The sequence below is a fragment of the Helianthus annuus genome, chromosome 17 (genome assembly GCF_002127325.2).
Source record: "Helianthus annuus cultivar XRQ/B chromosome 17, HanXRQr2.0-SUNRISE, whole genome shotgun sequence".
Lineage (NCBI taxonomy): Eukaryota > Viridiplantae > Streptophyta > Magnoliopsida > Asterales > Asteraceae > Helianthus > Helianthus annuus.
The window spans coordinates 25347769-25360602 of NC_035449.2; the positions used below are offsets into that span (position 1 = coordinate 25347769).

Here is a 12834-nt window from a genome sequence, read left to right on the forward strand (position 1 = left end):
TTTTTTTTTTTTTTTTTTTTTTTTTTTTTTTTTTTTTTTTTTATAAGAAGTTATATGTTTTTTTAGCCTTTATACAACTCAAACTTGACTAAGAACATAGTAGAAGTGTCCAAAAGTTTATATATACACTTTTGAGGGTTAATATATCTTACAATACTGTGAGAAAAAGGTAAGACATGTAGGTTGACAAATGTGAATTATTCACTTGTTTAGCTCTTACTTTGCTAAAAGAAGTTGATTTCATTTTTTATTTTGCTCGTCTTATAAAAACTTACATATCATTCTTCGTCTATATATCTATTCAAATAAAAAAAAAAAAAAAAAAACTCGTCTCATTCTTCATCTCCATCTCGAGCTTCCATTTACACTTGCTAAGATATGATAAATGAACAATGAGTGCTAAAATATGGGGAATAAGATGTTAGTACATTTAGGGAATGAGATGGAGTGTCAAATTAGATGTAAACCTTAATTTTTTTTATTCAAATAATGAGGATGAAATTGATATGAGAAATGAGATGTGAATACTATAACTCTCCTTGATAAATTTTTAATTTAAGTTTCAAAGACTCATCTCTTTTAAAGTTTTGTAAAAGTTAAGCTTGTGAAATATACTTTAGCCAAGGGAATGGAAAGAATAGTGGATAGTTGACTCACCCTCATTTTACCATCCACAAACAATCAGTAACATATTTTCTGATGTCAAGTCCCATCCTTATTAAAGATGACTTTCTTGGGAAAAACTTTAGCCAATGAAATCATGCGTAGTTTACTCCTGCTAGTATGAGACTGGAGTTACATGTGGCGGAGATGAGCTCCACCACACCATCTTAAAAAAGTGGGGTGTGATAGCGGCGTAGGTTGGGGGCTTGGGTTGACGTGTCACTCCTATTTTTTTTAAACAAATTAAAATTTCATTTAATTAAATTAACAATTAACAAACTAACTAAAAAACTACATAAAATTAAAAAAACAAGTACATTAAAAAAATAATAATAACTTCATCATTTATCCATGTTATATTTTTGCAAGATCTCTTTTTCATCTCCAACGTCGTTGCTAATTCTGCTCCGCTAAGGTGATCAACGTTCATGGCGAGAAACTTCATATCCACAAGTTTTTCTTTGTGAGATGTTTTTTTTTTTTTTTTTTTTTTTTTTTTCCACGAGCGGCTTGTAGAGGATTATGGGTTGAATTTATATAAATTATAGAGATTGAAGAAGGTGAAAAGTAGAGAAGTGGTAAAAGTTTAAAAAATTAGGTGAGTATTTATAAGTTTGAAAAAGAAATATTTTTTTTAAACTAGACCCCAAACGGTCATATTTTACTAGCCAATCTCAGCCATCCACATCATGTCTCTAACCCACCCCACGTCAGGCTTCATAGCCACGCCAGAGGGGCAACGTCGCTACCCAAGCTGGCTCGGTGTGGCTAAAGCGGCGTTGGTTTGATTCCCACGCCCCAAACCTATGCCCAAACCCCGTGGTCTAACTATCAAGGTCCACCTTAAGATTTTGGAGCCCTTGTGCGACAAGTAAAAATGGTTCCATTAATATAGAAACTTATTTGGTCACAATCGGTAAGTTGCTAATCTCAATTCTTCTCAATTTCAAATTGTCGCTAATAATTAAAATGATCGAAAGGGTATTAAGTATTCAGCTTAAATGATTAATTAATTAAGGGGCTAATGGTAGATAGTTAAATACTTATTGGACCCTATTAAGAACATAAAGTTACTGGTAAATTTATAAATGAAATTTATATATATGTTAATCAACCTATGGAACTTAAACGAGAAAAATACAAAAATTGTTCCTACTCTAAAACATGGGCTCTATGCGATAGCCCATCATATACACCATCTAAACAAATAATCACAAATTCTTCAGTTGTCACTCTAATGTGGAAAACATGTTTTTTGAAGCAGTTGATAGTACTTTGTGAATGGGTTAAATTATAGTACAAAGGATTTTGCTAAAGTGTACATAGCTCACTCCAAAATAATCCATAGTGAGACGTTGGATGCATGATCTTTTTGGATACATGTATATAGCTCATTCCAAAATTTTGCTAAAGTGTATATAGCTCATTCCAAGATAATGATATTTTTTAATTAAATCTAACTAAAAAACATATTTTTGTTATTTTTTTATTATTACGTCTATAATGATAATGATATTTTTGAATTAAGTTAAAAAAAGCAAAATCTATGAATTTTTAAGTTTTATGATAGACTTTAGAGTAAACGTTAATTTTCGTCCTTGTGGTGCTGATTTTAACACTATTAGTCCAATAGTTTAAAAATTGCATTTATTCATCCAATAGTTTGCATATTCTAACACTTCTAGTCCACCACTCTATTAGATGATAACACTTCTAGTCCACCACTCTATTGGATGGCTGTTAGAGTGGTGGATTAGAAGTGTTAGAATATGCAAACTATTGGATGATGAATGCAATTTTTAAACTATTGGACTAATAGTGTTAAACTCAGCAAACTACATGGACGAAAATTGAAGTTTACTTAGACTTTATGATATGTTTGAAACAAACTGGAGTTGCTATGGAGAAGGATCAAATATAATCTCAAATATAAGTTCAGATATTTTTCATATTTAAACCATATTACATGATCATCAATTATTTGAAAACTTATATGTTAACAATATAACCCAACCATTTATTAATATGACCCAATAATTTTTGAATTATACGTGAGGTAAGATGGATGAATTGTATAACAAAATAACGACGAATAAGTTTATAGGTTATCTAAATATTTTTTTCATTAATTACATATTGTAAAAATAATTAAAAAACTTCTTAGAAACCCACAAAACCCAAATGAAAAAAAATCTCAACTATCCACAATTTCTTGCACAACAAACAAACAAATGGGTATCTTGAATTTGAACTTACAGATCATAAATCTTAAAAAAAAACCCAAAAAATCTGAGCAAATAGCAGCTGAAATTGGGGATGATTACATGAAATAATATCAAGACATTTGAAAATCTTCTCTCCTAGCGCCGCGATATAGATCACGGAGACTCCAAATTTCTCTCCCATAGCGCCCCCTGTTTTGGTGTGGGCCGGCACTATGGGGCGCCATGGCTCAAATCCAGGGGATGTCGCACCCCATTACACATAGTCTTATTCTACGCGGGACTATAATAGTATTATATAAACTTTTACTATTTCCTGATTCATTGTCCATGCTTAATAATAAAAAAAAACAATTAATTAGGCAATAATTTAATGGATTAAGGGTTGATAAAATAATACTACTCTATTATTGTTATTGTTATTATATTGAATAAAATAAACAAACATATGGATGAAATATACATTTGTGAAGCAAGAAAGGAAGCAGGAGTTTTGTCCACGATGCATCACTTTGATTCCTTTGAATATAAGTTGTCGTTATCATTTAAAAAAATAAAGGTCATTATCACACAACCTCAAATATCAACCATAGAATCTTTAATAAATCATTTTGTATTTTTCAAGTTGTTGAGCCTATGGCCACACATATCTCCAACCATCTTTCTCCACTCAATCTTTGTTTTTCTTTTCAATTTTTCTATTTTCTCCTTCTTAAATTCTTCCCAACTACTTTACTTAAAATGACTTTACTCAACGAAACACCAAAAAAAGAAAAAAAAAATTACCAAATTGACGGAACTAGTTGAAAACCTTTAAAATTATACTTTTAATGATTATATAACTCAAAGTTATATTTATAATAATATAATATATATTTATAAATAGTAATAGATATTGTTAATTTGTATATAAAACTTAAACGTAGAAAAAAATTATGAATAAACTCAATCTGGAGTAGGATCAAATACAAACTACATTTCGCATACAGACTGTAAGAACCAATTAAAAAGTGTCACATGACATCCAACAAATTATAGAGAAATGATAAAATAATGTTTTAAATAATATCAATTATATTGAATTCCCTATAAATATGCTAACAAACAATTAATTTTTCATTTGGATTTTTTTTTTGTTTTCAATATGCTGATTAAGAAAAGTGCTGATATCATTCAAATATGTGCTAAAATCAATTATGTTGATTAATTTTCATGTGCTAATATAATTCAAAAGTGCCACTTTTACGTATGTATTGTTTTGGTATGTGCTAATTTAACTTTTTTAAGTGCTAAGATCTATTCTTACGGTTTGTAGGATAAATATGGTTTGTATCGGAACCAATCTTAACTCAATCTTCCTATTAACCGTAGCCTTTTATTTTTAATTGTTTCTAAAATACGATATTGATAAAATCAATACAAATATATATTATATTCTTTGAAAGTCATTTGATACTACTAATCGTGTTTACACTTGTAACTATTTAAATAAACAAATATCTTGATCGTTGGGAAGTTGGAAGGAGGCATCATAAGAATATCGGGCAGAAGGTTTTTTTTTATTAATATATGAAAAGCATTAAGACTCATCCATCCATAATTCAGCAAACTTTATAACTAGCGTTGACAGTAATATTATTTAATCTCACCCACTACATTTTCTAAGGTTGCAAATCAAACATACTTTTAACTATTATTTATACCTTTTAAATTGAAACCTTGACATGATTTATAAAAAAACCTTATTATATTAATAAGAAAAAAAAAATCATATTTCATCCATTAAATCCACCATTTGCAAATCAATCTCCTTGCATATAAATGATTTTAATTTTATTGGTCACATAGTCTTTTGATAATCTCTAAGTAGTTTTAGATCAAGAATCAAGAAGAAAATACATATACATAAGCTTACTATTTAGATAAATATATAATTATCAACTTACTTACAACTAAATTGAATTATCATTGAATTATCTCATTTTAACACTCTAATTCCATCGTGAGTTTGAAAGTCGTTTGCTTTTTATGTGAAGAGCCTTGTCATCAACCCGCTCAAAGAGGGCCTCATCGACATTCCACGATGGCTCGATATTCATCGGCCTAAGTGGTGGATCTTGTCTAGTTAAGGTTAAACACCAAGTTATGGGGTATGTGGATAGTGGTTTGGGTCATGGATCGGCATGTAGGACTATGGAACCACCGCTACACCATCTCTTGTGCAAATCATGGAGATTCGTATGGTTTAATTCATAACAATTATGACCCCCTTTCGATTAATTAGGAGATTATGATTGACGGGGGATGATTGTGGGGGTCATGGTCTACACCATATAGGATGGTGGATAAGGGTGAGGTAACATAACGCTGACGTGGAGGGTGATGTTGACCATTTATTATGACTACAACTCATAGCCTAAGGCTATAGGGTGTGGGGATCATGGTTGGAACATGATTTGCCACCTAGGAACATGAATGGAAGGCTACACCACCCCTTTGATTGATCCACCATGGTTTGCATGGATTAAACCATGGCAACCATGGTCCTCCTTTCCATTTTTCAACAAATCATTTCCTTTTTGTTTAGACAAAGATAATAAATAAGGGGCTAATAGTTTGGGTCATGACCATACCCTTAGGATAGTGGTTTTGGATGGTGGATTAAAGATTAGTTACATGGCACTAACATGGAGGGTCATGGTGGTCATGAGGATCATGACCACACCCTATAGCCTAATAATCACCAAAAACATAATATTAAAATCTAACAAGATTGCCACAAATACAATACTAAATAAGTTTTAACAAAAATATAAGATCCTATTACCAAAAATATAAGATCCAACATATAATGCCTTGTCATGAACAATCACACAAAATAAGGCTATATGGTGTGGTCATCACCCTTATGATCATCGTGACCCTCCATGTCAGTGTCATGTAATACACCTCTAATCCATCATTCAAAACGACTACCCTAAGAGTGTGGTCATGACCCAAACCACTAGCCGCTTATTTATTTTAATTTGTCTTTGTCTAAAGAAAAAAAATGATTCTTGAAAAATGGAAAGGAGGATCATGGTTGCTATGGTTTAATCCATGCAAACCATGATCGATCATACAAGGGGTGGTGTAGCCTTCCATTCATGTTCATAAAAAGTTCTTTATTAAATAGTGTAAATGCTTGAAATGTATTCATTAAAAGCTAAATTATTCCTTTAAAGATATAAAATTAAAACATATGATTGTGATATGTTAAAAGAGTGTAATGTGAAAAAAACAAATTAAAATGTTAAACACATTAAATTAAGATATTTTATATAAGAGCAATATTAGCCATAAAATTCAAATTCTGGTTTGAAATTAAGAATGGAGTAAAGTAAAGGTGGGGGGGTCCGGGGCCTGACATAGGGGTTTAATTGGACATGCTATGGGCGTGAGCGGCTAACACAACTGACACGCAACACTCGCGGGTGGCTCACACCAAACCACCCGTCACCCACATATCAAAATCAAATCATTTGATCACCAGAAACCACGGTTGTTGGATGGATGACATTTTATTGTTTCATAGAATAAGTTTTTTCGATTTATCTTTATTGTTGTATATTTGTTGATTTTTTTTACGAGTCATGTCATATTTTTATGAAGCTTTGTCTGAATCGTAGGTTTCCTAATTTTTAGATACGGAAATATCCGTGTATATATCGTGTAGGACACTTTCATATTGAATTTTTTCGGTGGTTTCTCAAAAGCTCAATCGGATAACTCAAAGAGTAACGCAAGAATCACTCACTATTCATAATCAATCTGTTATGAAACAACGAACCAGAATTAGACCAAATACATACTCTATATATGGAGCAAACTGTCATAACTTTTTAGTTGGCGGTTATAATCATTGACAGTTGAACAGTTACATTAGTTGGAAATCGTCACTTTAGACTCAATATACGGTAACTCAGTTACTGATGATTAATAAGTTTCCACTTAGGCTCAGTTACCACTCAGGCTTAGTTGTCGCTACCATCACCACCACCACCACCACTCATTGATGACCTAAGTTGTTGACCACATTTACCTCCGATGATCAGTAGCGACTTGCCACTGATAATTGGATTCTGGTCGATGGTCATTTCTATACATCTTTTCATCAATTATGCATATCCGAAACAACTTACAAATATACTTCAATAAGGCGAAATACAAAATTTCAACAAGGCCTCTACACTTGGAAGCCTCTTCGGCTCAGGACCTTTGAAGTTTTAACATAATCATAAGTTTTGAATGACCGTGTATTCCACACAAATAAATGAGATATTTCATTTTCTTTTAAATAACTTTAACAAACCCAAGATATACAAGTGATATACTAATTTGGTTTCAATATACTTAAACTGTTGCGATTTGAGGTTCAATAGTTAATACAAGTATCACTTGATATCATACCTAACTAAATAAAAAATTATTATTACTTAGTCAAGTACTCAAATAACCGGTCATCACTAACCTTAGTATAAAACAAGATTGCAAATTATCATGATGTCTAGATCAAGTGTATTTGATAAAACACGTCAAGAACGAGTTGAGGACGAAGAAATTGACTTGTAGAAAGTCAAAAGTCAGATTCAACAAGCGACAAACCAAACATCACTACTAACAAATTCCAATAAAAAAAATACAGATGATAAATCATAATCAAGATATTTGTTTTCTTTCATCAAATCCCTACCGATAACTCTAATAAAACCATGGTTATGTCCATCTAATATTCTGGTATTGTTATGTTAATTAAGACAACATTCCTCCTTTTCTTTCCATCTACAACTACTAACAATCCGAGTTTAAGTCTACCACAACTCTTGTTCCTTTACATCCGCCAACAACCGATTCAGTCTTGTTCTTGTTCTCGCTTGACATCATCTTCGTTTTCTCGCCCATCGCCTCAGAACTTAAAGGAAGAAAATGATATAATGTCCCTCGATTACCTTCAATTGCTTCAGATGACTCCACAGACACCACACGATGGTTTCTTTGCACAGATAAACAGTCATCCTGAATTCAAAAGAAAAATAATTCAGCATATCAATTTTGGAATTAGAGCTTAAAAAAAAATACATATTCATGTCTAAAAATAACGCCCCGCTGGCTGTATGGGCATATAATGTTGGGCGGGGAGCTAAAGTGAAAGTGCACTAGTGAAAATAACGTTAAAAAAGGGATGGTTAATCATGTCTAGTGTGGTGATGTTGATAGCCGAAAGACATGGGAGTACAGCACTAATCGGTCTTTGTCTTAATTGCTGACTGTTATGTGTTATGTCCAAAACTTGAAGCAGCCTCTCTATTCCTAACGGATAGAGGTAAGACTGTCTACAGCTTACCCTCGTCAAACTCTTTGCTATAGGTGGGATTTAGTGAGTATGATAATCATCATGATTCATCTCTAAAATAGCAACAATTCCTACAAAATTATTCACAAAAATAGCATAGTTCCGGCAATGACTTCTGTTAACAAATCATTTACTAAAAAATAAAAAAAGTATTTACAAAAATAGGTTCTAGCAACGATTTCTGTTCATAAAACATAGACAAAATTTCATAAAAAAATAGAAAATGATCTAACCTCAGAGGACAGATCTGGTACATTCTCACGCTTTCGCTTCACCAAAACACTATCACCACCACCAGAATAATCACAACAGCTGGAAGAACTTGCAGGCGGAGGTGGGGTAAAACTCAACGGCACCACCTGATTATCACTATCTTCTTCTTCATCATCAACATCTATCTCATTTTCACTATCTTCATCCACCTCATATTCATCATCTTCTTCTTTGTATGCAGTAGCGTCAACAACACACTTTTCACAAATCGACACCGCGGACGGCCCGAGTTTTTCGCCCGAGGCCGTCCACGGTGTCGTAGACTGACACTTGCGACACAGAAGGCTTCTGGAGTGCCTTGCTACAAGGAAGTTTGCAGAATGGACTTTATTGTCGCAGGTCCAGCATAAGCTAGCCTGGTCTGAGTCGCAGTAGATCTTGGCTGCAGATTTGCAAAGCTCGCAGGTTTTCATTTTGATTTGTTTAACAAACGTAGATCTTAAACTCTCTCTTCTTGATGAATACTCAAAGGCTCAGGGAATGAAATGAAATGAGGGAGAGGTGAAAAAAAGGAGAGACGATGGGATGTTATACCAACAGCAAAAAGGGCAACTAGTTTTGGTTTCTACTATTCGCCCTTGGTTCGACTTGAATTAACGAAAATGCCACTATCTTCTTTTTGTGTATCAACAAAAATAAAGAAAAGCTAGTTTTTTATTATCTAAGGAGCTAACTGACATTTTGTACTTGTGTTTGTCCAATTATGTCAGTTTAGACGAAATTTCAAATTTGTATTATTTTTGTCTATAACATTCTTGAAAAATGTCAGTTTTATAAAAAAAGTAAGGTTGAATCGAATAATTAGACAAACCACAAGGACGAAAATGACAGTTAACTCATGTTTTTTTGGATGGAACTTGCATGTTTCAAGAAAGTCAGGAACATAAATGGTACACATTTGGAATTTGGTCTGAACTGACATAATTGAACAAACTATAGGGAAAAATGACAATTAACTCTTATTTAAGTTTTGATGACATGGGTAAACTTATTTTATAAAGAATTCCAAAAATAAGAAGTATATAAAGATATAATATTCGGTACGGTACGGTTCGAGACCGGTATTTGAGTGAAGATTTCGGTAAATAAATACCGGTATTGAACCGGTACCGAAAACTTCAAAAACAAGTACCAAATCAGTACCAAAAATATTTCAGTTTGATAAATTCGATACCAGTATCGATTTGATACCATTTGCTTATCTCTACATACTATTATTACTTTAAATCTCGTAACCCAAAATCTTAAAGCAAGGACACTCTGAGATGAGATCCACACATTTTTAAAGGCTAAAGCACATGATTCCTTAAACTTTGTAGTTAGCAAGTTTTATTTTAATAAGACTGATTTATTAACTCAATAATAATTCTCTCATAACTTATGAAGCTCGTATATATGAATGTTTGTATTTATATTTATACATATGAATATGAAATGGTGATGAATAGTGTTTTATTTTTTTAACTATTTGTTTTTTATTTATTTTTTAGTAAAATTTTATTTATTATTTATTTGATTTTTGGTAATAAATGGTAATTCATAATTCTTATTTGTTTTTTAATTTTTTATCAATAATATTTTATTTAACGTTCAATTTGATTTTTTAGTAAAAACTTATGTTCGTTAACTTTTTAAATCCGCATCTATGTTTATTTATTTTTTAATATTCCAAGTTATTTGCCCGCGCATTGTGATGGTATGTTACCGCGGGCATCGGATTGGTAACAATTCGGTTCGTTATAGTATCAGTAGGATTCATGCATTCTGTATAGAAATCAACACGTGTTTTACATCGACCGAATACAATAAAAACGAACACCGGTACTGATGAAACAATGGTTAACCGGGCAGGGTTAACACACTAGTCTCGTCAAGAAGGGTTAATCCCTTCCTCTCGGAGATCGCTGGCTGGGTCACCGGTGGATGATCTCCTGCACAAGGAAACAAGCCGTGACTCGTAACAAGGAGGATGGAGTGGGGGGTGCTCCTTGTTACCACTCTCCGGCGTGAGAATCAGTAGTTTGCTTGGGAAGCAAAGCAAGATAATAGTAGTAGTGAGAGAGTTGTGTAGAGATACCTCAAACCTGGTTTGGGGTCGGTATTTATAGCCGAGGAGTGAAGGAGGAGATTGATGGATGGGCTGACGACGAGCTGCACCGTTGCAGGTGTGTCAGTCTCGCCGGCCGTGGGGGTTACGCCACGTCAGCCCATTGCTTTAATAGCTCTGACAGGGGACTGTCGCCGGCGCCACTTGCCTCGTGGTGTCAGCCACTTGCCTGGCGTGTCAGTCCACTTGCTGGATATGCAGGGTGCGGTGCAAGCCGCATCGCTGCATGCGGTAACGTCTGAAGTTACCGCGTCTCTTACTTGTGATCAAGAAATACGCGAGATGCGGTGTTGGCCGCATCATCGTATGTGGAGACTATTTGCTCGCTTCCCTTGTCGTGACGAAAATGGCCATATGATGCGGTGCCAGCCGCATCGATATGTTCATCTTCTTTCGTACTTGGGTCAAGCTATTCCTCTTCGAACCGAATGGGTTCGAAGGATGTGACCGCATGGGTGCGGTTTGCTTACTGGTAGGGGTTTGTTTGATGCGGGTAATGGTCGTTTTGGGACCATACCCCTTCAAGTCCCCCCAGTCTAGTGTTGCTCCCTTGTGCAAGTTGCACGTGGGAGGAGTACTGGACTTATGGTGTAGGAAGGTAGTGTGGCAGTCTGGAGAAAATTTTAGGCCAGATCAACCTGGTGATCTGGTAAAAAATCCGGCTATGCCTCTTCCGTACCGGTGAAGGGGTTTCGCTTGATGCGAAATTCTCAGCCGTTGCATGTCATCAGGTGGGTTGCCACCTGTTGCTGTGTTGAAGGCCTGTTAGAGACCTTCATAGTAATGCTGCACAAACTTCGAACCAACCTCTTTGATGGTGGTTCGAAGGTTTGCACATATTTTGGACCTCTTGGAGGTGGTTTCTTCTTCGAACCATTTGCCAGAATGGTGCACGAAGAAGAAAAGAAAGACTTGGAAACCGACCTTTGCGGTCGGGTTTGAAAGTTTTGGATGTTGTGTTAGAACTTTGCTCAAGTTCTATGTTCAGCATCCTCTGATGAGATGACCATCCCTTTTTGGTGGGGTGTTCATCTTTGTCTTGATAGCTCTCAAGTAACCGTACGTTCTTTGCGGTTACTTCGTTGCGTCATTGTTGGCCGTGTTTGGTCGAACAATGTGGATCTAACCTATGGGTAAATAAACATGATCATAGGCAAGGGGATGCCCACCGTTGTTTATTCCATGCGATCCGTTGGTAGGTAATCAAAGTCCTAAGCAGACTTGTTACCGCGGTCCGTTGGCAGGTAAACAAAGTCATAGGCAGACTTGTTACCGCGGTCCGTTGGCAGGTAAACAAAGTCATAGGCAGACTTGTTACCGCTGTTCGGACGCTTGCTGCTTGGTAAGTGCTTGTTTAGAGCACGTATATGCGTTCTTTCTGGAGCCACTTACCTTCACGCTCCAATACCGAGTTTACAACGAGGTAGCCTCGTTCGGTGATGTGGAGTGAGCTTTGCGTTTCCGTAGCAACCACTCTGCGGAAGCTATGGTTATGTCTGTAGCTCTTTATGGGTGTCTGCGATGTTGCAGTCCCGTATTCGTTCAAAGTGTGCTTGTTGTACGGATGTAACTCTTGAAGGTTCAGGAGTCAGGGCTGCTGATGTGCGGGCGCGTAGATGCCGTTCCTTCGTTTTCCTGAAGAAGTTGTTCATGCACCCTTTGTGGTTGTGAACCGGACAGGAGGGATTTGAAGCTTGAAGAAAAGGAAGGCAATGCGCTTTGTCTGTTCCTGAGATGCGGTTCAGTCCAAAGAACAACACTGGTTCTGAGCATCTGACACATCTGAATGGGTTCATGTGTGTCGTTTCCGCATATTCCACGTGTGCTCGTGAGTGATGCGGAAAAGGTAATATATCCCTTATAGTATAGATAGATATACCCTAAAAAATAGGTAGAAATATATCTATCTATACTATAAGGGATATATTACCTTTTCCGCATCACTCACGAGCACACGTGGAATATGCGGAAACGACACACATGAACCCATTCAGATGTGTCAGATGCTCAGAACCAGTGTTGTTCTTTGGACTGAACCGCATCTCAGGAACAGACAAAGCGCATTGCCTTCCTTTTCTTCAAGCGTCAAATCCCTCCTGTCCGGTTCACAACCACAAAGGGTGCATGAACAACTTCTTCAGGAAAACGAAGGAACGGCATCTACGCGCCCGCACATC

General features: G+C 35.4%; 1 protein-coding gene across 1 annotated transcript; it reads right to left on the reverse strand.

Moving 5' to 3' along the window:
- Positions 1 to 7519: 7519 nt before the first annotated feature.
- Positions 7520 to 9060, reverse strand: LOC110921962 (zinc finger protein CONSTANS-LIKE 1). The gene is made up of 2 exons (XM_022166286.2): positions 8511 to 9060; positions 7520 to 7940 (listed from the first exon to the last, which is right to left on the reverse strand). The coding sequence occupies exons 1-2, from the start codon at positions 8961 to 8963 to the stop codon at positions 7716 to 7718; spliced, it is 678 nt and encodes a 225-aa protein (XP_022021978.1). The 5' UTR covers positions 8964 to 9060; the 3' UTR covers positions 7520 to 7715.
- Between the last annotated feature and the right edge of the window lie 3774 nt (positions 9061 to 12834).